The following is a 23,236-nucleotide window of genomic DNA, read 5'->3' on the forward strand; positions in this document are numbered from 1 at the left end:
GTGCTCTTTGGACAATCTAAAAAGTAATACTACCGCCCTCCAGCTTGCTTGGGACCAACCCATTTGTTTCTTGGACAGGGGAGGTTGGACTTTGGCTCCCAGAGTTCCGCAGGGAGAGCCCATCCGGAAGTCTCCGTCTCCCCCCTGCGGGCGGACCGGTCCACTTGCGGCCCTCCTATTGGTCGCGCCGGGAGTCTCCCGCCTGCCTCTCGGGTAGCCGCGGGACGGAGCGGGGCGCAGACGGGAAGTTGCGGCTGCCAGCGAGGCGGACCGGTCGGATGGAGGCCACACGCCACCCCGAGGCTGCGTAGGCCGCGCGGAGGGAGACGCCGCTCGGTCGGCCTGGGGTCGGGAGCCGCGGCCCGGGAAGCACCGGACGGACAGAGGTTTCCGGCGGGTTCGGCCCGGGGGAGGCCGGGTCGCTGAGCGGCGGCGCAGCCCCTCCCTCTCCAGGCAGGGAGCGAGGCCCCGAGCTGGGCGGAGGCTCGTCCCAGGGCGCACCGCGGCGCCGCCGCCGGGCACGGGCACGGCCGGCCGGCCGGGCGCTCGGGGGTCGCCGCCCCCTGCGGGGCGCCCTCGGCCGGCTGGGCCACGGCCCGGGCGTGGGTGGGGGCTCCGGGGGACGGCTGCCCGCCCTGCGGGTTCGAATCCGGGGCCTGGCACCTGGCAGCGCTAGGCCCTCGGGCCGCGGCAGTCGCGGTAATGGCAGCTACCGTTTGCCGATGGCCGCGCCTCGCGACTTGTTCGCCCTGTGTCACCCAAACAGCGGTCCCGTGTGACAGGTAGAATCCGTAACCCCATTTTACAGAGTAGGAGATTGGGGCCTTAGGGAGCTTGCCCAAGGTCACGCATCTCCTAACGGCCAGAGCCGGGATTCAAACCCGCCGCGTCCTCCTCCAGGACCGTCACTCGTAGCCACTGCCTTCACCTCCCCCAAGTTCACTGATGAACCCGCTGGAAGCTCAGTTTCCTCAGGAGGGGTATTGATGAGTCCTGTGGTTGTCTGGGGCTTCACTGAGAAACTGTCCCTAAAAGCTCTTGGCACGCTGCCCCGGACGCAGGAAGTGCCCGGGGAGCGACGGCTCGTCACCTAACACGAAATGCCTTGGGTCCAAAATAACACTTTGTGTCGTCTGTCTCCTTCAGGATTTGTGGGTGGAAGGCAGGCATGGTCAGACCCATTTCACTGACTGGAACGCAGAGACAGGACGTGTCTCTCTCCACGTCTTTCGGCCAGTAAAAGCAGCCAAGCTGGAGCCCAAAGCCCGGTGTCCTGACTCCCAGCGGGGGGCTCCCTGCACCAACCATGAGCCGCCTGCTCTGGAAGAAGGTGGCCGGCGCCACCACCGTCGGGCCAGGGCCAGTTCCAGTTCCAGCTCCCGGGCGCTGGGGCTCCGGCTCCGGCCCCGCCCCCGTCCCCAGCGACGGGCCGCCGCCGCCGCGGCCGCAGCAAGTGCCATCCTCGGAGGGCGGGCAGCAGCGGCACAACCCGTTGCACATCCAGATGCTCTCGAGAGGGCTTCACGAGCAAATCTTCGGGCGCGGCGCGGAGAAGCCCGGCGAGGCCGCGGTGCGCCGCAGCGTCGAGCATCTGCAGAGGCACGGGCTCTGGGGGCAGCCGGCCACGCCCTTGCCGGACGTGGAGCTGCGCCTGCCGCCCCTCTACGGGGGCAGCCTGGACCAGCACTTCCGCCTCCTGGCCCAGAAGCAGAGCCTGCCCTACCTGGAGGCGGCCAACTCGTTATTGCGGGCCCGGCTGCCCCCCCGGCCCCGGAGCTGGGCCTGGGCGGAGGGCTGGACCCGGTACGGCCCCGCGGGGGAGGCCGTACCCGTGGCCATCCCCGAGGAGCGGGCCCTGGTGTTCGACGTGGAGGTCTGCTTGGCAGAGGGAACCTGCCCCACGCTGGCGGTGGCCATATCCCCCTCGGCCTGGTAAGTAGGGGCTGGGCTCGGGTGGGGACTTCAGCTCACGTGGGGGGCCCAGCTTAATAGTTTGGCTCAGTGAACGTTTATTGAACTCCCACTGTGTGCCAGGCGGGTGCTCTTCTAGGGACTGCGGATTCCTTGGTGAACTCAAAGAGGCTTGACCCTAGCTTTCACCGAGCTTCCATTTTGGCGGGAAGATACAGGCAGGAAACAGACTCCCAGGCAGATGTCAGGTGGTGATAGGGGCCACGTGGAGAATTTCAGTAGACCGTTGTACTTGGGACTGACGGGGAGAGCACTTGTGGTTACCATGATTTGGTGCCTTTCCCCCCCTCCTCTAATAGCTTCCTGAGAAGTTAGTCCAAAATATTTAAACGGCATTTCTGTCTGCGGACGCTGTTGGTTATTGTGGGCAGGAGAACTCTCCCTTTTGTGGGACTGTCCCAGGAGGTGTAAGACATTTGGCGTCCCCAGCCGCTGTCTTAAATACCAGAGCGAGTATCCTGGCAAGTCACAAATGTACTCCACCCCGAGGCAGCAACCCCCCGCCCCCCACCATCCCCAGTTGAGAAACATTGCTTCCTTCCCCCCGCCTCCCAAGCAGGCATTTTGGTCCCCAAAAGGTATATCCAAATCTCTCTTCTTTTGAAATAACTTTCTAAGTGCTACCCACATTTCTTTTTCAAACAATGATGGCAGTCCTGTTTCTCCCCTTTTTTATTCTTCATTCCAGGATTAAAATACTATTTACAACCTTAAAGCTTTCAGGCATGGCCAGCAAAAAAGTTAGCAGTTTCTTTATTCCTATTGGAAGCTACATCTTTGTAAAGAAAGCTGCGAAATGTTAAATATGCAGTTGAAAATGGTGAAAACATGGCTAAATAGATAAGGTAGGCATTAATGGCTGCAAAGAGCAAAACTAGATTCCGCATTGATTTAGTTCCAGTGAAGATGAGCCTCTCAGTGCTTACTATGTAACTCGGTCAAGATAGAGGGAATGCGCCCATCGTTTCAGAAGGTAAAGCAGGCGATGGTGGCAGAAGGAGAATTAGGAAACCAGTGGCAAGAAAGACTTGTCTTTTGATCTCTTGGTCCTTTTTGGCCATTTTACCTGAAGTCCCCTTTTCTCTTCCTCCTCCTTCCTCTCCCTGCCCTTCCCGTCCACCTCTCATCTTCATCCCGTTGCTGCCAGAGGTGCCAGGGGCACTGCTGAGGCCTGGGCGCATCTGGGGACCTGCCTCCTGGGAGCCTGGCTATGGTGGGGAGCAGGGTTACCAGGTGGGGGCCCTCATAGCAGTCCACTTCGAACTTGGGCATGTCCCCGCCCCATAGCTGTGTAACACCAAGTTCCAGAACAGCCGGAAACTTTGGGGGGGGGGGGTGGGATCGGTTGGTGGCTTGGACATCCCATAGGGCAGCTTCCCAGGGCCGCCGGTAAGGACCGTGGTCATCAGCCGAGAGGGGCATCACACGGGTGTCAGCATTTATCCGAGATTCATAGGAGAAGCGTAGAGTATTAATGGCATTGATCTGACTCATCTTAAATTTTCCAAAGGTGTTTGCATTTTGGCTTTCTTTCTTTCTTTCTTTCTTTTTTTCTTTTTTTAATCATAAATTTATAGTAAGACCGCTCTCGTGCACAGCCGCAGACCCGGATCTTGGCACCAGCATGACTTTATTGCTACTAGAGTTCCTGTCCTCACCATAGCCTCGAATATTTGACATCTTCTAGCCTTTTCTTCAGGGGTGTTTTCAAGGGCTTTGAAAGCGGGGAGGAGGTTTCAGCCTGCGCCCCAGCGTATCAGCAGCAGTTGGAGTGTGAGTTAGATTTCAGCAGGTTGAAAACTAGGAATCTGTTTCTGCCAGTAGCCCCCTCCTGTTAAGAAACAGTTTCATGTTTGTTGAAACTGTTGAGGCAGATGGCCCCCGTCCCCCGCCCCAACCCCTGCAGAGGGTTGTAGGAAGCTCCTTTGCACCTGTGCTGGCCACACGCGGCCTGGTCACCACTCTGATGCTGACTGGCTCTGATCCGTTGGCATGATCTGTCGTTCACAGGCTTTTCTTCAGTGGCCATTTCCGCACGCTTAGCCCCGCGGATCTTGAGCGCACTCCAGCCTTCCCCCACCCCCTTCGCCCCCCCCCCATCCTGAATTGGGGTCCTCAGTCCCTCCCGGCCCCGCCCCCGCACACGAGCACGCGGTCCTTCCGTTGCACAGCACTGCCCACGAGATGTGGGATTCGGTCTGTCCTTCAGAATCTGTCCAGCCATTGGGTGATTCATCCTGTACATGTGCAGCATTTGCTTTTGGTTTTTTGTTTGTTTTCTTTTTTTGCCACTTTCAACTAAAAAAACATTTTTCCACTTTGGATTCTGTTGTAATTGTCTCTCTCCTTCGCTAGCATTTTGAACACCTGCTGTCTTGTGCTTAGAGACCTGAGGGGTTGACAGCGTTCATAAACAGCACAGACTTTGTGAACACTGGACCTAGCAAGCGCCTTGATGGCCCGGGCTGGATGCCTGTGTTGGACACCCAGTACTGTGGCACTTAGTTCCGTTTTTATCCGTGGAAGTGAAAAGTAAAGGTTTTATAACCTCCCTCCCACGCACCCACCTGACCTCCAGCTCTGTGAGGGTCAGGAGCACCCCTTGGTCTTCCTGGTGTCCCAGCCGCTAGGACCTGGCGTGTGGCGGTAGGTGCGCGGTGGGTGTTGTGGGGCGGGAGTTGAATGCCTCTGTGCCGAACCCGTCTGCCTCTCACCTCCCTCAGGTATTCCTGGTGCAGCCGGCGGCTGGTGGAAGAGCGTTACTCTTGGACCAGCCAGCTGTCGCCGGCTGACCTCATTCCTCTGGAGGTCCCTGCCAGCGCCGGCGGCCCCACCCAGCGGGACTGGCAGGAGCAGTTGGTGGTGGGGCACAACGTTTGCTTTGATCGCGCCCATATCAGGGAGCAGTACCTGATCCAGGTAAGGTTGCTGGGGCCAGCTGGAGGTTCTGGCGTGGGGTGGCCCCAGACCTCTGATCTCAGTGGCTAGGGAAGACGTTGCTCTTCTTGTAGCAGCTCAGGGCCTCCTGTTGACCAGCCTTGCCCCTGGTCCTTGTGCCCAGGACTCGCCTGGTACAGGACCTGAGTCATCACAGAGTACTAACATGTCTTGTCTCTGTGTGGCGTTTTAGAGCTTCGTGTGGGTCTTTGGCCACACAGCCTGGGCTCACATCCTGCCTCAGCCAGGGACCAGCAGTGTGAGCGCCTTAACATCCTCAGTTTCCTTATCCGTGAAAAGAGAGATTAGATAGAGGCTCCTTAGAGCCTCGGTTTCCTTATCTGTCAAAAAAGGAAGCTAGCAGAAGCTGCCTTGTAGTATCCCTGGGGAGGTTTGAACAGTGCGCATGTCAGACACTCAGAACCCCGCCCGGTGGGTGCTTGTGGCATCCTGAATTTTATGACAGGTGTCCCTTCATCGCCTCCTCACAACCACCCCAGGAGAAAGGGCAGGCGAGAGCAGCCCTGGCTTATAGCCGAGGCTCACACAGCCTTGTGAGTAGCAGGGCTGGGCCAGGGACTGAGCCCGGGAGCTCGGAAGGCCTCGTTTTGGACACTCTGTTCCCTAGGCGGCCCTCAGAGCTGTTGCTGGAGGCCGGGGAGGACTTGAGTGTTGGGACCGAGCCAGGCCCGCACCTGCAGGGGTGGCTCGGATTTGGGAGGGCAGCCCGTCACAGTCGGAGGGAGAAGCACGAGCACGCGTGAGCTGGTCTTCAGCGTCGGAAGGCCGTGTGACCGGAGGAGGCCGAGGTGGGGCTGGTGGGTTGACGGCACCGAAGCAGGGCTGGAGTGGCCCCAGCCGCGGCCCCTCTCCTCCTCAGGGTTCCCGCATGCGCTTTCTGGACACCATGAGCATGCACATGGCCATCTCGGGGCTCAGCGGCTTCCAGCGCAGTCTGTGGATGGCAGCCAAACAGGGCAAGCGCAAGGCCCGGCACCCCACGCAGCGAGGCCAGAAGTCCCAAAACAAAGCCAGCGGCCCAGTGGTGAGAGCTCGCTGCCGGAGGCCAGAGCGGGGCGCTTGGGACCGTCTCAGCAGCCTGCCTGCCTGCCTGTCTGTCCTGAGGCCAGGCTGATGTGCTGTATCCCTTGCTCCGGGCCCCCAACCCTAGATCTCAGCCTGGGACTGGCTGGACATCAGCAGTGTCAATAACCTGGCAGACGTGCACAGCCTCTACGTGGGGGGGCCTCCCTTAGAGAAGGAGCCTCGAGAGCTGTTTGTCAAGGGTAGCATGAAGGACGTCCGTGAGAACTTCCAGGTACGGCGCTGGAGCGGGGCTCGGGGAGGTGGGTGTGGCAGACCCTAGCCGACCCGACCCCGGGGAGTATAGCTGCCAGACCTGACCCTGAGACCTGGCGATGGTAGTGGGATGGCTGCCCACCCAGCGCCTTCCTGTCGCCTGTGCCAGGACCTGATGCAGTACTGTGCCCAGGACGTGTGGGCCACCTATGAGGTTTTCCAGCAGCAGCTACCACTCTTCTTGGAGAGGTGAGGGGGGGCCCCGGTGAGAACCCTGGGGGTCAGCAGGTTCCCGGTACCTGGGCCCTCTGTCTTCAGGTGGTGCTGGGTCTTTCTCAGGCTGTGGACCTTGGCCTTTCCGGGTTGTGAGAATGGAGCTACTCAGTGTATTGGTGGCCACCTGGGTCCTGGGCTCTGGGTTTCTACAGAGGCCTGGAGGGGAGGGCCGAGGGCTGTGCCCGAGTTCCACGTGCCTGGTCCTGGGTAATTCAGCGCCCTCTCCGTACCCAGATCCTGAGCCGGCCACCTGAATCCTTCACATTCATCATGGTCATGTTTGCTAGTGAGTCACTCTTACGGTGTGGCCAGTCACAAGTGTCACCTAGCCTGGCTCAGATCTTGACTGTCCTAACTCGTTTGCCCTTGGGCAAGTCACTAGGTTTCTCTGAGCCTCAGTGTGTCCGTCTGTGAAGCGCACACAGATGGTACCGGACTACCCCAGTTGTGAGCACAGCGCCTGGCACTTAGCTGTTATTCAGGGGGTGGCAGCCATTTTCACATTTGGATCTGTAATTCCCGCGTTACCCCCGAGGATGGGGTTACCCCTATATCTATCCAGCTTATAGATATAGGAACTGAGGCTCAGAGAGATGAAGCGACTTGCCCACTGTCTCACGGCTATGACGTAGTCAAGCTGGAGTCGAGAGCCTGGTCTCGCTTAAGAGCTGTGCCACGTGGGTGGCTGGGCTGTGGCTTTCCGGACTGGCTCAGGTATTGGGGCCCAAGCCCGCTTTGTTGTGGTCATTGATGACCACCCTGGCCTTTGCCCCGCAGGTGCCCCCACCCAGTGACCCTGGCCGGCATGCTGGAGATGGGTGTCTCCTACCTGCCTGTCAACCAGAACTGGGAGCGGTACCTGGCCGAGGCACAGAGCACCTACGAGGAGCTCCAGCGGGAGATGAAGAAGTCACTGATGGACCTGGCCGACGACGCCTGCCAGCTGCTCTCAGGAGAGAGGTAGCCAGACCTTGGGAGGGCAGGATCTAGGGGTGCGTGGGCCGGCCAGAGGCCTGCCTTAGCTTGGCCATCCCCTGCCCTGGTGGCCTGGCTCTGCAGGTACAAAGAAGACCCTTGGCTCTGGGACCTGGAGTGGGGCCTGCAGGAGTTTAAACAGAAGAAGGTGAAGCAGGTGAAGAGGAAGGAGCCAGTCGCAGCCAGCCAGTTGCCCACCGAGGGGGCTGGGGCCCCTGGGGATCCCAAGGACCAGGAAGGTGGGGAAGCACCGGAGGGAGGTGGGGGCAGAGGTGGTCCCTGGGGAGGTCCTGGGCCCCAGGGGGCCATCGGAAGGGGCAGCTTCAGCCTTCCAGGGAGGAGTCGGCCGGGCAGGTCTTCTTGAGAGCCTCTTCCCCGCCCCCCCCCCCCCCCCCCCCCCGCGGGCCTGATCGTCCTGCCCACCCGTGCAGACCCCGGCCCCCCCAGTGAGGAGGAGGAGGCTCAGCGAGATGTCACAGCCCGCGCCTGCTTGGAGCATCTGAAGGGGACCGCAGAGATCCTGCCCAAGCGCCCCCAGCACCTTCCTGGACACCCTGGGTGAGTCCTGTCCCCTCCCGTTAGGCCTCCCCTGTTCCGGGCCCCAGCACAGAGGTGGTGTGCGTGTGGGCCCTTCCTGCCTGGCTGCCATCCGTTCTGCTGTCTTCCAGTCCTCCTGGCGTCTGCTCCCTCTGACCCCCGGCTCCCTGGTCTCACTCAGTACCAGTACACTGAACACCTGCCGTGTGCCGGGCCCACGGCAGCCACTGCACAGATAGGAACACGGCTCCTTTCCAGGAGCTCCTTCTAGGAGGAGCCAGGTGTGACGACCGGCCAGTGCAGCCGGTCTTTGTAACCACGATGAGGAGGAGGAGTGAGCAGGATTGAGGCAGTACCTAATTCTCTCTGGGGAAATCAAGGCTTCCTTGAGGAGGTGATTTTTTATCTGTGCCTCATCGACTGGCAGAGATGAGAAAATGGGCGGCCAGGGCGAACAGCGGGGTGCTGACCCGGCACCTGCGGGACCCGGGGTGTGTTGTCTTGGGCGGGGTGCCTCACCGCCTTGTGCTGGCCGTCGTGAACTGTGTGTGAGAGGCGGAGCTTGGGAGGCCCTGGCGGGTCTCTAGAGCAGCGGTGGGGACAGATGTGCTGTCTCCTCTGGCCTGTCACCCTGTACGAAATGGAGCTCGGGAGGGAGCCCAGTCCTGGGCCACGCTTGTGGGCCTGACGTAGGATCTTTCTCTTCAGATGTTTGAATTATTCTAGGGGACTTCATGGGGCCCTGGCTCATCCGGTGACTATAGACTGAAGTCATCAGAAAGCCCAGGGGGCTTTAGAGGATGGGTGGGTCAGGTCACGGGAGAAGGAACCCGGGTTGCAGTCCCATGCTGTCCTCCCCCCACCACTGTGACACTGCTCTCTTGTGGCGGGGCGTAGGTGGTACCGGAAGCTCTGCCCCCGGTTAGATGACCCTGCATGGACCCCGGGCCCTAGCCTCCTCAGCCTGCAGATGCGGGTCACTCCCAAACTCATGGCGATGACCTGGGACGGCTTTCCTCTGCACTTCTCGGAGCGGCATGGCTGGGGGTACCTGGTGCCCGGGCGGCGGGACAACTTGGCTAAGGCACCGGCGGAAGCTGCCCTGGCATCAGCTGGGGTGGCCTGCCCCTACAGGTGAGGCTTAGGCTCAGGGCAGGAAGGGGCGGAGCCTAAGGACCCTTTCCCCCTGCTGAACAACGCAAGCCCAGCTCGGGCTAGTGGGAGGAGCTGGGGTCTGAGAGTCTGGGTTCTTTTTTCCGTGGCTGCCCTTCCCACCCGGGCCTTGGCGCCCTGTGGAGGTTTAACGCCCTGCCCTTGGGTCTTGCCGGACCCCAGCTGCCTTCACAGGAACATCAGAGCAGGGGCTGTCAGAAGCAGCAGGGCAGACGGGCTTGAGTGTAAGGTACTGAGCGCTAGCGATGTTCTGTGTTCGTAAACCTTTTGTTGCGGTGCTCCTCTCACGTGAGACACCGTGGTTATCCCCATCTTAGAGTTGGCAGAATAAAGGCCTGGGAAAGCCGGCTGACTTGTCTAAGGCCCTAAACCCTGAGCTTTTGACAGGTGTTGGGGACGAGCCATGGCACTTGACGTGGCCCGGGTTGAGAGTCCTGGCTCTGTAGGACAGCCTGAGTCATCTGCGGGGTCTTCGGGACAAAAGGGGCTGGGGTCCAGCAGGGGCGGCCGGGCTTGACCTCCCTCTGCTCCAGGGGAGCAGAGCTTTTCCAGGGGAGGCGGTGGCCGTGTGCTCGGGAGGAGCTTAGATTTGGGTCAGACCAGCCCTGGCACCCTAGCCTGCCACCGGTGGGCCGTGTCCCTTGTGATTTGCCACTCCCGAAGAACCGGGGAAAACGCCGTCCGGCTCTGCCTCAGAGCTGGTTCTGAGGACTGACAGGGAGTTGTGGAAGGCCCCCAGTGAGCTGCCCGGCCCCGAGCGGGCCCCAGTAATCAGAGGCTGCTGCTGCTGTTCTCTGCCCAGAGCCATCGAGTCCCTGTACAGGAAGCACTGTCTTGAACAGGGGAAGCAGCAGCCGGAGCCCCAGGAGGCAGGCCTGGCGGAGGAGTTCCTGCTCGCCGACGACAGCGCCGTGTGGCAGACGGTGAGGGCGGCCCCGAACCTGGGCTCTGGAGTCTCTGCTCCCTCCCAAGGACCCACAGCCTTGTTGGGGGCGGTGGGGGATGACACTGGGGGCACTGGGTCACTCACCCCAGGCTGGCTTGGGCTGTGTGAACGTCTTGGGGAGGGGCCGGTGGAGCTGGGCCAGCCTGGCCCCCTGCTTCACTTCTGGGCACCTGGGCCCATCCAGGTGGAAGAGCTGGGCTGCCTGGAGGCGGAGGCGGAGGCCAGGGAGGAGCGCTGTGGAGCAGCAGTCCCCGATCAGCCCCCGGCTCCGGTGAGCGGGGCTTCTGCTCTGGGCTTCTCTGGGTGGGTGCTGGGTGGCCGGGCCCTGCTCTTGTGCCCAAGTCGCTCTCCCCTGCCAGAGAGTTCCCGAGGTCTCCGGGGGGGTTGGGGAGAAGCTGCCTTGCCCTTGGGTTGCCCGGCGTTTGTCGGAGGCCTAGGAGGAAGCCTGATCCTTGGGGCCGTCCTGCCATCTCCCAGCTTCCTGTTCGCCGCTTCAGGCCCTTTTCCCACGCCCTACCCCGTGGCCCTCGCTGAATGCAGGTGCTGGAGCAGGGCCTCATCTAGGTGTGTGGCCCCCACAGACTGCTGCTGGTGGCCCCAGAGCCAGCCAGCCGGCCTATCACCATGGCAACGGACCTTACAATGACGTGGATGTTCCCGGCTGCTGGTTCTTCAAGCTGCCTCACAAGGTGTGTGTCCGGTTCACGGCTGTGCTGCCCTTGCTGTGCTCGGGGCCCACCGGCCCCCAGGGTGACTCGGGCCCGGAACCACCCTCTGCAGGAACGACACGCCTGATGGGGCAGAGTGTGATCCCAGACGGCTCACCGTCTCTCAGTGTGTTTTCCGAGGGGCGTGGTGGTGGGACGGAATGACATAGGACCTGTTGGGTGTCTGCCACCACATCTGTCGCATGATGGCTTCTGTTGACTGATGCTTAGTTGCCCGGGTCAACTGTGGTCCGGAAGCAGATGATCTTCCTTCTGACGTGTCATCAGAAGGTCACTAGTGGCCTAACGCTGGTCCCAGTGCCTGTGTCACTCCCCTCCCTTCATCTCACGTCAGCACAAGGAGGGTGAATGCAGTACGTGAGATGTCTTGAGAGGGGGAAGCCACGTTCACTTCACGTTTATTACAGGTCATTGCTCCGTTCTGTTCTATTAGGTATTGTTAATCTTCCTGCGTGTAGTTAAGTTTTATCGTAGATACATAAGGAAAAAAGCATGTATGGGTCAGCGTTGTCTGTGGTTTCAGGCATCTGGGGATCTTGGAACACCCCCCCCCCCCCCCCCCCGCCCCAGACAAGGGGGGATGGCTGTGTCGTGAAGGGAGCGGGTGTGTTGCAATCAGGGATTTGCCCCAGGCGGCTCTGCATGAGGTTCTGGGCTCAGTGTTGGGCGGAGCTGAGGTGCACAGGGCATCAATGGGCTCTCTGGCCAGGGGTCTGCCACCAGATTCCAGCCCCTGCTTCCTCTGCCCTTTCCAGGATGGCAGCAGCTTCAATGTGGGCAGTCCCTTTGCCAAGGACTTCTTGCCCAAGATGGAGGATGGCACGCTACAGGCCGGCCCAGGAGGCGCGAGTGGGCCCCGTGCCTTGGAAATCAACAAAATGATTTCTTTCTGGAGGAATGCCCATAAACGAATCAGGTGGGCCACTGTCGGAGGGCAGAGACATGTTGTCTATACCCCTGGCCACGCCGTGGCAGCCCTGGCCCCCTTCCCCCCACCTTGCACCCCTGACCCTGTCTGTGCTGCACTGGAGGGACAGCCGGGCTGTGGTCTCAAGGCCCAGCTACTGGTTCTGGTTCCGTGGGAACGCAGGCAAGTCTCTTGCCTCCCTAGCTTCAGTTTCTGTGCTTACGTTGAAAGAGTGGTGCCGTAGGGCCTTGATGGTGTAGCTGCTGGAGCCCCGGGTGTGGCTGAGGACCGTGGAGGGTTGGTGGCCTGAGAGCTGCATCCGGGACTGGGAGCTGGGTCCTGAGGCTGAGAATGGCAGTGGACTCACCCTCAAGGCTGGCTCGGCAAGGGGGGGGTGGGGAGGGGGGCTCCAGCAGCATGCTGCTGCGACAAGGGCACTTCCCTGGCTGCTGAGGTCCGTCCCAGGCGTGGCCGAGGCACTCGTGGCAGGACTGACGTAGTGGCCTGGCCAGGTCTCAGGTGGCTTATGCTCCTGAATGGTAGGTTCTTGGGCCCGTCCTGAATGCAGTCTGTGTGAAGAGGGGGAGGCTGGGCAAGGAGGGGGCACAGTAGCCTCCAAAGCTGAGCCTGGGGGTGGATTCTCCTCATGGACGTCCTAAGCCTCAGTCCATCTGTCCCCACAGCTCCCAGATGGTGGTGTGGCTGCCCAGGTCGGCTCTGCCCCGTGCCGTGACCAGGTATGGCCTGCCGGGCGGTTGTGGGGATCGCAGAACTGAGTGGGGGCGGGCCCGAGGACCCCGGCAAACTGCCGAGACTCGTGTCCTCCCCCACCCTGCCAGGCACCCCCGCTATGATGAGGAAGGCCGCTATGGGGCCATCTTGCCTCAGGTGGTGACCGCCGGCACCATCACCCGCCGGGCTGTGGAGCCCACGTGGCTCACTGCCAGCAACGCCCGGGTACGTGCCCTCTGCGCCTCTGGACGTTGCGCTTCCTCTCCCGTGTCTCTAGAAACTGGGGTGTGGAGGGCCTTCGGTGAGGAGCAGGAGAAGGAACCGAAGATCTGGGGCAGGCGGGACTCAAGTTCAAATCTAGCTCCACAGCTCGTCTGTTCCTTTGGCAGACGTGATCTGGGTACCGCCTCGTAGCCAGATGTTGACGTGTGCGTGATCTGTACGGCCGCGGTGGTGTTTAGGTGGGGCCGGGGTCAGGTCAGGCGTGGAGGGTGGGCATCTTTACCTGTTGCCCTCACTGCTGCCAGCTGGCCCTCCCCGGAACTGTGGAGTTTGGGGCAGTTGTGTGGCGTTTTCTAAAACTGCCCCCTCGGGAGAGGCTCAGCATCCTCCCTCAAGTCTGGCTCCGGGGAGCGGGTGGGAGGCGTCTCACCGGGGTAGCTGGCGAGGGTCTGACCTCACTGTTCTGCAGCCTGACCGAGTAGGCAGCGAGTTGAAGGCCATGGTACAGGCCCCACCCGGCTACGTCCTCGTGGGTGCCGACGTGGACTCGCAGGAGCTGTGGATCGCGGCTGTGCTTGGAGACGCCCACTTCGCGGGCATGCACGGTGAGCCGGAAGCGGGGCTGGGCCGTTCGCTGGCAAGAGGTCTCCGAGCCGCCCTTCTCCCGCCCGCCTCTACCCGCTCTGCCCCTCCCCGCAGGCTGCACGGCCTTCGGCTGGATGACACTGCAGGGCAGGAAGAGCAGGGGCACCGACCTACACAGTAAGACCGCCTCGACGGTGGGCATCAGCCGTGAGCACGCCAAGATCTTCAACTATGGCCGCATCTACGGGGCGGGACAGCCCTTCGCCGAGCGCCTGCTCATGCAGTTCAACCACCGGCTCACACGTCAGGAGGCAGCCGAGAAGGCCCAGCAGATGTACGCCGTCACCAAGGGCCTTCGCAGGTGAGGGTCCCTCCCCCGTCTGTTACCCCCGGGGCCTCAGGCCTGCCCTGCTCCCCTTTACTGCTCTCCTCCCGTTTCCCATCACCTGAGCCTTCTCTTGGCCCCTTTCCGTTCAGACCTCTGACCTTGCCCCAGGACGGTTTGTCCTTAGGTTGTGCCATTTGCTGCTTTAATAACCGTACACAGCTTCCTCATAGAGCGAAGGCTGTCCTTTTGTTGCGTTGCCACCGAGTGGCGGCACGTCGACAGCCGTGGTCCTGCAGAACACCCAGGGGGAACCGGGGCAGGCCCTGGGTGGGACAGCAGGAGGTGACGGGAAGGAGCCGTGCAACACCGGACCCCCTTGACTGTGCGACAGGAGGAAGCCTCCCCAGGCTCCAGCTCGTTTCCTCTGGCGGCGCCTTTTGTGTGCTCAGGGTTGTAGTGGGCTCCTAGGAGGGTTCCCGAAGCAAGTGTTGGAGGAGAGGTGCACGGCCAGCTTCCGTAGGTACGCTCTGCAGCGACCGTGGCCAAGTAGCCGGCCACCTCGTGAGACCGAAGGGTAGGCAGGTGATGGTGTGGTGGTGACTGTACACGTGCAGACTGGGGGGCGGGGTACCATGCAGAGTAGGGGGGTGTGCGGCTTGCACGGGGGGCGCAAAAGCAGTGATGACAGAGGTCGGGCTGTCAGAGAATTTGAAGGCGTCACGCAAGTCTGGGCCGAGAGCGCGGGAGGGGAAGCCTTGGTGCTGCTTTGAGGTGGTGAGTGACAAGGCTCCGGAGCCATGAGGGGACAGGCCTGGTGTTGTCACAGGCCGTGCTGAAGCCAGGAGTCAGGTGACGGGAATGGAGGTCATCAACCGGCCCGGCTGTGGTCATTTTCTCCGGATGCCCTTTTGACTTCAAGGAGCTTCCCATTTGCTACTGCTCCTCTGGCCAGGCTGCTGGCCTTTGCTGCCTCCAGAACTAAAACATGGCAGCTGTTGGTCATTCGGTGGTTCCTGACCGCGTCTGTGGCATCTGCCTTTGTGGCGGAATCTGTCCCTTACTGGGCTACCATGGCACAGCCCACAATAGCCCAGGCTCCTGTCTGGGCTTCACCTTTGCCCGGCAAGTCCCTTGCTGGCTCTCGGCTGGTTTCTCCCTGAAGCAGAGCCCGTGGGGATCTGGGGACACTCCTGGCCCCGGGCTTGGCACACAGGAGGCGATCCCACAGGAACGGTAATGATGACGCTGCTCCTAGGTACCGGCTTTCGGATGAGGGGGAGTGGCTGGTGAGGGAGTTGGACCTCCCCGTGGACAGGACTGAAGATGGCTGGGTTTCCCTGCAGGATCTGCGCAAGATCCAGAGAGAAGCTTCAAGAAAGTGAGAGTCCTCTGTGTACCAAGGACGGCAGGGAGGGGTCCGGGCTGGCCCCAGGAGAGCTGCGATGCCTCGTTTTCAGTTCTGAGAGGCTGAAAGGCAAAGCTTCCCCTTTCCCCCCCACCCCGGTCCCCAGGTCACACTGGAAGAAGTGGGAGGTGGTCGCCGAACGAGCGTGGATGGGGGGCACAGAGTCAGAAATGTTCAACAAGCTGGAGAGCATCGCCACGTCTGACACCCCATGTACCCCTGTGCTGGGCTGCCGTATCAGCCGAGCCCTGGAGCCCTCGGCCGTCCAGGGGGAGGTAACCTCACTGTCCTTGGAGCCCGAGCAGAGGGGTCACAGGGGAGGGCAGGGCTCCTCCCCAGAGCAAGCTGGTGTGCGGCACCACCCCTCTGACCCATGCCCTCCTTCCCCCCAGTTTATGACCAGTCGTGTGAACTGGGTGGTGCAGAGCTCTGCTGTGGACTATTTGCACCTCATGCTCGTGGCCATGAAGTGGCTTTTTGAAGAATTTGCCATCGATGGGCGCTTCTGCATCAGCATCCACGACGAGGTCCGCTACCTGGTGCGAGAAGAGGACCGCTACCGCGCGGCCCTGGCCCTGCAGATCACCAACCTCCTGACCAGGTACGCGGGGCCCGGGGCCTCTCTGGCCGGCCACATGCTCCTGTGCGGGGCTGTGGACCAGGCTCAGGCATGCTCTGTGTGTTTTCACCGCCCCAGAAGTGCTGGTTTCAGGTTTTATGTCTAGTTGAAAAAGACGGTCTTGAAAAGACCGGTCTCAACTTTTAAGAAAGATTTCTTGGGTTTGAAAAGAATGTATGTACCCAGACTAGATCAGGGAGGTAGTGAGAGAGGTCTGGGAGGTGTTCTGAAGAGTGGCTGTCATCTTGTCCTCCCCTAGGCACACACCTTGTTTTTGTAGATCAAACGCCAGATAGCTTTTCTCCGTTCGTTAAGTGCCAAAAGTTTATTTGGACTATCAACAGAAAACGTTGTTAAATGTGACTTAGAAAGTATTTTTATAGTAAGATTCCTAGTTTACGTGGCTTAATTAAATGGTAACTATAGTTCCATGTTAGTCTGCCACTCAGAACCAGTTTGGGACCCAGATCTGTCCTAATGGGCAAATAAGTATTCTACACATTAACACGGTCTCCACTGCCCTCTTACAGCTAAGGGTCCTCATAGGTTTTGAATATCGTTTGGCCCAGTAAGTCAAATTTTGTACGTCAATAAAGCGGACCAAACCGTGGGGGGAGAAAAGATGTGTTTGGGTCCCTGATTTCATTTTGGTGTCGCTGGGAGGGGTCCGGCTGCTGGGTGGAGGGCTGTGCTGGACATGCCTGAGAGGAGATGGGGTCTTTTTCAGGTGCATGTTTGCCCATAAGCTGGGCCTGGATGACCTGCCCCAGTCAGTCGCCTTTTTCAGTACAGTCGATATCGACCAGTGCCTCAGGAAGGAAGTGACCATGGATTGTAAAACCCCTTCCAACCCAACTGGGATGGAAAGGAGATACGGGATTCCCCAGGGTGAGCTCCACACATTTGTTTGTTGTGCATAGAACACAAGGTGGACTCGAAAGCCGTCTCGGACAGCGGGAAGCTCAAGGCTGCCGGCGGCTGCTCCAGTTAATCGTGTGCCGCGGGCCCGAGGTGAACATGCTGTTCAAATCGCAGAGGAACAGGTTTCTAGAGAGCTGTTCACGTACACGAAGAAAGAAACCAGAACTCAAGATGTTCGCTATGTACTATTATTCCCTCTCCAACCACACCAAAAATGCATTTTAAGATTTATTGTATAAGCTCAAAGTGCATTCTCAAGAGAAAAAAAACAACTGTGCTTTGAATAATTTGAACAAGTTAAAGCAACAACTTCTTTAGTACAGAACAGACACTCCCACTCCTCTGGCCTCCCCGCTCCCTTCCGGGCGCAGAGGTACAGTTCTCGAGGAAGCATCCTAACCAGCTTGCACTCTCTTTCAGGTGAAGCGCTGGATATTTACCAGATAATTGAACTCACCAAAGGCTCCTTGGAGAAATGAAGCCCGCCTGGACCGTAGCTCTGCCCGGAGGCCCTGTATTTGCTCCCGTGGAGCTTCGTCAGGGCGGTGTGGGCTCCCACACTCAGGCTTTCAGCTGTGCTTTTTGCAAAAGGGTTTCCCTCGGGCCAGCCCTTCTTCAGTAGCAGGACCTGCCAGGCACGACGGCCTCTACCTGAAGGCGCAGTTGAGTTCAATGGGTTCAGAACCAAGACGCTAACACTGGTGCAGGCTGTGGGACAACGGGGCACTGTTGCTTGCTGGGTAAAAAGAGCAGAAGCCCCAAAGTTCACATTAACTCAGGCATTTCATTTATTTTTTCCTTCTCTTCTTGGCGGGTTCTTTGTCCTGTCCCTCGTGCTCTGATGCAGTGCCCTAGAAGGGGAGAGAAGTCACGCTGTAATGTGATAAGCCTGCTCAGAGGCAGTGGAAATAAAAACAAAAATCCTTTATCTTCTCACCAAAGCCTGTGGTGGTGGTGCTTTCTCCACAGACAGAACAACCTCCTAGGAGTGGGAAGGGGAAGAGCGGGGAGGCCTCTAAAGTAGCGGAGCAGGCCCGTGCTAATGCCTTTCCTGCGGACAGACACAGGCGAGGACAGAGGCGCCTGGGTGCTGGGTGGCCCTGCGCCGGCTCAGTAAAAGGGCAGGAGACAGGGCCAGGTGTGTTACAGCCTGGGATGTGACCGCCCGAAGAATGTAGGTTCAAAATTTTTGAGAAGCGACAGATCAGGGTGGCTTATGTCAATTTCCACGTCAGACAGACCTGAGCCAATGAAACTTGTAGGAGCTCACGGGGCTTGGGGGCGCTACTGCAACTAGAAGAGCTAACGGGCCAGAGGAGGCTGAGATGTGGGGGTGGGCTGCAGGAAGCCTTACCTGAACTCCTCATGGCAAGGGCCCAGGGAGAGGAAGTAGTTTTGAATGAATCATTTTCCAATGGTTCAAAAGGTCACAGGAGACCCCATGGTGAGAACTTGTGTCACCACCCCCTTTCTAGAAAGGTCTACCCCAAAATGTGCACAAAACTGGGTAACTTCATACGGTGCCAAACTCCTAGCCCTTCTCTGACAGCCCTTAGTTTCGGCTTCACCTGACCCCCTCCACCCCCTCTCTCTGGCCCCCTCCCCTCAGCCATGCTGCTCCCAGCCAGTCAGAAGGGTGGCCGGGCTTGCTGCGCTCCAGTCAGTAGCAGGCACTGACCTCGTCGTCGTCATCGTCGTCGTCGTCGTCCTCCTCCCGAAGAACCATATCCAGGATGTTTCCTTTGATCTTGAAGTCTCGTGAGGTGCTGAGCTTCATGTGCTGCATCAGGTTCACCTGCAACAGAAGGTTTTCCTACCTATACGACAGGTCCCGCCAGGGCCACCCGGAGGTGCTGCTGCTGTGCCTCCAACGAACCCTTCGGTGCCGACCTGGAGCAAGCACGTGCCCACCTGACCTTGCTTTTCTATCAGTCCCTAATGTGAGGTTTGCATTCGGGCCATCAGATCACAGAGCAAAGGGCTGTGGTTTCCCCACGCTGTGCTGCTTCTGTGTGCCAGGCCCCCTGGCAGGGTAAATGGAAACACTAGAAGATAATGGAGTATGTTTACCTTGGACTTCTTCGAAAGGTGGATGAGGAATTTTTCATACTGTTCGATGGCAAAGATGAGGTTAGGGATTGGCTTGGTTTCCCGAAGAACTCGGGCCTACAGGGCAAAGAAGACAAGACCTAAATTTCAGATTCAAGGGCTTTCAGAGTTGTCCTCTGAAACAGTCCGCAGAGCTGCTCTTGGCTTTGCAGGAGAAAGCTAGATCTGCCCTCCAGTCAAATGCAGGATTCCTCATATTCCAGTAATCTAAGATTTCTGCCAGTTCAATCTCCTCAAAGGACCTGGACGCGGATAAAGACAGCAGCAAATCTCTCCATTTACAATTCCTCAGTATCTGTTTTACAGACCGGCTGGAAGAAGGACCATTTGTAGAAATCTGGTTGCTTCCCTGACTTCACACAGTGAGCCCACCAGTGCCTTTCTAGTTTTCACCACTGGGATCAGATTTCTCCCAGTCTGACTTGTAATCTGTGGGTCCTCCCAAATGTACACACATCGATGTGTTCTGTACTTTTTTTTTTTTTTTATAAAGCCCACAAGGGAGGACATTGTTTTTGTTTTTTTTTTTTTAATCACATTATCTTGGAGATAGCTCTACATCTGAACATTTCTATATCTGAACATTTAAATTTGTATTTTCTCATGCCTAAGTCGTATCCTACGGTATAAACAGACCATAAGCCTTTTAGCCAGTCCACTTAGTATCTTCCGTCTTAGTTTTTCTAGTATCTTACTTTTGCAAATGATACTACTATGACTGTCCTGGACACAGGCCTTTACAGTTTCTACATCCTACAAGTGGAACTGCTGTAAAGCACAGTGTGATCTCCTGAAATACAGCACTTACTGCCAAACGGCCCCTGAGAGGCCACTAGTGTGCACCTGTGCCAGCAGCGTCCTGGAGAACCCTCCTCCTGTCCCCTCACTGACACTGGCATGTCCTTTAGGGGGCATCTTCCACACACATCAGCCCTTCCTAAAATAATTCCTTTCCAATGGGAATCCAAAGCCATTTCCATTTTTAAAGAAAGAGCTTGAGATTTTCTGGCGCTTTCTGAATAAAGTATGCAGTTTTTGGTGGAGGAAAAAGATGTTCCACCTGAACATAAATCCTGTGAGCTGAGCTGAGAAGCACACGTGCACCCACACACTTAGGTAGCAGCATTAATGAGCTCTAGCTCACACCTCTCACAACTTCCCCATTTTTGTCGCACGGTTCAGTGTTTTTTTATACTGAGAGTTGTGCAGTTACCACAATAGATCTTCAGACATTTTCACACACCCCCCAGAGAAATCCCATGCCTATTTCACAGCAGCCACCCCCCTACCCCAGACAACCACTAATCTGCTTTCTGTCTTCTCAGACCTGCCTATTCTGGGCCTGTCACATAAATGGAAGCCTCCAGTATGTGCAGTCTTTCTGTGACTGGCTTCTTTCTCAAGGCTTACAAGTGCTGCTGCGTCAGCCAGCCGTGTGGGCTGCTTACCATGGCTGTGGCAACAGCAGCGGTTTTCCCCTTTTTCTTCTCTCCTGTGCATTTTAGGCTCTGACTCCTCTTGTTCTGAAGAAATAGAAACAAATTCTCTCATTCCTGAAGATTCTTCATGGGAGCTAGCAGGCCAGTGGTCATTTTCGAAGAAGGTGAGGATAGCAGAATATGGGGACTCTATAGGGGACCACGTCCGGGTGGAGATAACTGACAGCAGATGCTGGAAGATGGGGAGCATTCTGTGATGCTTTACGATCCTCAGATTTTTTTTTTTTTTTTTTAATTGCTGGGAGGTTTACCATCTCCCTCTTAGAACTAGCACATGAAAGTGAGGGCAGGAATGACTGGTCTCGTACCAGACCTACCAAGGGACTGGAGAGGTACAAAGGATGGTTAAAACAAGGACTGTCACGATGGCAGCAGGAATAGGGATTTCCCAACTCGGCAGTTGGCTCAAAGGGTTTCCCATGAAGGAGAGGAAGCTGGAGAGGTTGCTCCCAGGGTCTCCAGCCTTCCCACTTAGAGGCAGACACCAGACACGTCCGTGTGCCACGTGGTTACGTGCTTGAGAAGGGTTCAGAGGTCATACGAACACTTTCCTGTGTTGTAAATAATCGCAAAAGGAACTAAAAAGTACAAGATGAGGCAGAAGACAGTCAAGACCTACGTCGCATGTGAGGCACGCAGAACACAGGAATCTTACCTGAAGGGGCGTTGTGTGCCTTCTAGGAAGAAACACACAGGCCTCATGGGACAAGTAAGAGGTTTAAAAACGCAAAGCTGAAAATGGGGAGAACTGTACCACTAGAACCATGTGTGAGAGGCTGGAGTCTTAATCCCATGGCATGTTCTGGAAATTAAGAAATGATAGGGATTCCAGAGGGGCTGGTATAAAGGTCTATTTTTAGTCCTGGAAGGCAGGGTAGAGAGTGAAGCCCTTTTAAGAAAGTGGCAGGGAAACAGCCATAGAGCGAACCCATGTGACCAAGTGGGAAGCAAGGGGTCTTTCTAGAGGTGGTACCCAAGATGGGACCCTGTCCACTGCCCATTCCTGCTGATTTAGGAAGGACTGAAATTACAGCCAGAAGAGGCACCATTTAAAGGTGCATGTTCTGAGCAGCATGCTTAAGGGTTTTGAATTACTGGTTTGCACTGCTTTCTTCTCATTGAGATCCAAGGCTGTGGGGAAAAGAGATGAGGATGTAAGAGAATAAACAGCTCTCTGAAAGACGTGGCAAATGCAGTGCTGCTTTCTAGATAAGAGCTGGAATTAATGGAGCCATACACTTTTTGCCCAGGGTTGCTCATTAAATACATCTCACAGAGAAAAATGTCTGCCTGTGGATCAGCTGACTTGTCAGGCTTTAAGTCAAATACAGATGGGGAAGGGGGAAAACACCCTGAGAACACATAAATTGGTTTTTGTGTGGGTGGGTGGGGGAAATGGGTCAGAAACATATGCAAAACCCTCTAATACTTTACATGACAACAAACATCAGGTGTGATTCTGGAGGAGGGACTGGCAAACTACAGCCCATAGGCCAAGACCAGACCACGGCTTGTTTCTGAAAATGAGGTCTCATTAGAACATAACCAACTGAGCCACCCAGGTGCCCCGAATGTGGGTAAGTGACCGGCTCCCGATTTTGGCTCAGGTTATAATCTCCTGGTTTGTGGGATCGATCCCTGTGTGAGACTTCACACTGAGCATGGAGCCTGCTTGGGATTCTATCTCTCCCTCCCTCCCTCTCTCTCAAAATAAATAAATAAATAAATATTAAAACAACAACAACAAAAAAACCCCATGGTCACATTCATTTGTATACAGTCTATGGCTGCTCCTGTCTGTAAAGCCAGAGTCAGCTCTGACTGACCGTGGTCTGCAAAACCTGAAACATTTACTACGTAGCCTTCTACAGAAGTCTGCTGGCCCTTGTTGTAGATTCAAACTATCTGGGTTTAAGTCTGCCTCTGAACTAGTTCTGTTCTTTGCATTTACCTTTAATCTATCTGGGGTTAACTACTGACCACAGGTGTAGTGAGAATGAATGAGGCGAAGCGTGAGGAGAGTTCCACACTACATCAGGCCAGGCTGCAAGCCAGGGAAGGCTTCTCTGCATGTCTGCTGCTCCAATAAAACGAATATGGTCTTAGAGCACTGGTTCCCAAGCTGTACTCTTTGGACTGCCATTCTGACAAACAGTTAACACTTGTTATTAAAAAAGCAGTTCTTGAATAGATTTTAAAACTACTACTGAACGTATTTAATTATTGTTGGACCTCTCAGCAACTTTAACATGCGAACAGGTACCACGATTCTCTAAGATAAGGAATATGTACAAGTACTTCTCACAGAATCCTTGTTTGTTTTGAGGACTAGGTCTATACCGCATACTTTGTGAGATGTGGCCTTACTGGAGATGGGGAACTCAGAACCTGAACTGAGGCATAGAGGGACACATCCTATATCTGGACAAGAGAGGTGTCTGACAAGCTGGCACCTATGTGAACAGTTTTGAGCAAGCATGCAGGCGAGGTCCCAGGAGAGGGCCAGAAGAAACAGCTTGGTGAGAGCAGGTCATAAGCTGTGGCCAGACAGAAGACCTGACCCATAGCACGAGCCTGGCACAAAGGCAAGGGGACAGAGGACCTCAGCTATCAGCACACTATTCAGAACTTTTCTGGCCAAACGCAGATGACAGACTGCTCGGTCACTGATTCACAAGGGGAGGGGAGGAAGCACCCCCGATACCCATAACGAAGCAGTTACCGATGCAAGATGTGCCTGTGCACAATGCAGAGGGAGAAAACAAGTAGGGCTTCACTATGAAAGCAGTCACAGTCCATTGCTTGAACTGACCCGTTAGTGAACATCTGCTGGACTCCTTGAAGATCAGGAACTGCCCTGCAATACTTTGAACTTTAGTGACTAAGTGGCCTCCGGAGACACTGGGTCTTCAGTGCCCCTTTGGGACATTTGGCAATTTCTAGAGACATTTTTGGTTGTCACAACTGGGAGGCTGCTACTGGCATCTGGAAGGTGGAGGCCAGGGATGTTGCTCAATATCCCAGAATGCATGCAAGAGGCCCCACATCAAGGAATTATCCGGCTCAA

General features: G+C 57.1%; 2 protein-coding genes across 7 annotated transcripts in view; one reads left to right on the top strand and one right to left on the bottom strand.

Moving 5' to 3' along the window:
* The first annotated feature begins 194 nt into the window (after nucleotides 1-194).
* On the top strand, nucleotides 195-17,502 carry POLG (DNA polymerase gamma, catalytic subunit). 3 transcript variants are annotated; one of them, XM_045448678.1, is made up of 24 exons: nucleotides 221-386; nucleotides 1,147-1,932; nucleotides 4,695-4,890; nucleotides 5,789-5,953; nucleotides 6,080-6,226; nucleotides 6,377-6,456; nucleotides 7,261-7,443; nucleotides 7,543-7,697; nucleotides 7,890-8,016; nucleotides 8,893-9,129; nucleotides 9,331-9,397; nucleotides 10,011-10,091; nucleotides 10,299-10,385; nucleotides 10,696-10,803; nucleotides 11,598-11,758; nucleotides 12,433-12,486; nucleotides 12,589-12,706; nucleotides 13,173-13,308; nucleotides 13,403-13,649; nucleotides 14,872-14,994; nucleotides 15,128-15,296; nucleotides 15,414-15,622; nucleotides 16,368-16,528; nucleotides 16,982-17,502. In XM_045448678.1, the coding sequence occupies exons 2-24, from the start codon at nucleotides 1,307-1,309 to the stop codon at nucleotides 17,038-17,040; spliced, it is 3,696 nt and encodes a 1,231-aa protein (XP_045304634.1). In that variant the 5' UTR covers nucleotides 221-386; nucleotides 1,147-1,306; the 3' UTR covers nucleotides 17,041-17,502. The 3 variants fall into 3 exon arrangements, with proteins under 3 accessions (XP_045304635.1, XP_045304634.1, XP_045304636.1); XM_045448680.1 differs by lacking the exon at nucleotides 16,368-16,528 and adding an exon at nucleotides 16,561-16,651 and having other exon boundaries at nucleotides 16,982-17,157; XM_045448679.1 differs by lacking the exon at nucleotides 9,331-9,397 and having other exon boundaries at nucleotides 195-386; nucleotides 9,971-10,091.
* The window catches only part of FANCI (FA complementation group I), a 97,411-nt gene continuing 90,951 nt past the window's right edge, over nucleotides 16,777-23,236 (bottom strand). For all 4 annotated transcript variants that reach the window (XM_045448675.1, XM_045448674.1, XM_045448676.1 and 1 more), the window contains 4 exons: nucleotides 20,119-20,193; nucleotides 18,632-18,727; nucleotides 18,240-18,356; nucleotides 16,777-17,412 (listed from right to left, as the gene is read on the bottom strand). In XM_045448675.1, coding sequence (XP_045304631.1) covers nucleotides 17,350-17,412; nucleotides 18,240-18,356; nucleotides 18,632-18,727; nucleotides 20,119-20,193 — 351 coding nt within the window. In that variant the 3' untranslated portion in view covers nucleotides 16,777-17,349. The remainder of the gene's footprint in view (nucleotides 17,413-18,239; nucleotides 18,357-18,631; nucleotides 18,728-20,118; nucleotides 20,194-23,236) is intronic.

This window comes from Leopardus geoffroyi, chromosome B3, assembly GCF_018350155.1.
Source record: "Leopardus geoffroyi isolate Oge1 chromosome B3, O.geoffroyi_Oge1_pat1.0, whole genome shotgun sequence".
In the NCBI taxonomy this organism is placed as follows: Eukaryota; Metazoa; Chordata; class Mammalia; order Carnivora; family Felidae; genus Leopardus; species Leopardus geoffroyi.

Excerpts from the sequence above, each read along its gene's own strand:
- POLG (XM_045448678.1), top strand. The coding sequence starts at position 1,307 with ATGAGCCGCCTGCTCTGGAAGAAGGTGGCCGGCGCCACCACCGTCGGG. Across the intron at positions 6,227-6,376 it reads ACGTCCGTGAGAACTTCCAG|GACCTGATGCAGTACTGTGC; the intron begins GTACGGCGCTGG and ends CGCCTGTGCCAG. Across the intron at positions 7,698-7,889 it reads GGATCCCAAGGACCAGGAAG|ACCCCGGCCCCCCCAGTGAG; the intron begins GTGGGGAAGCAC and ends CCACCCGTGCAG.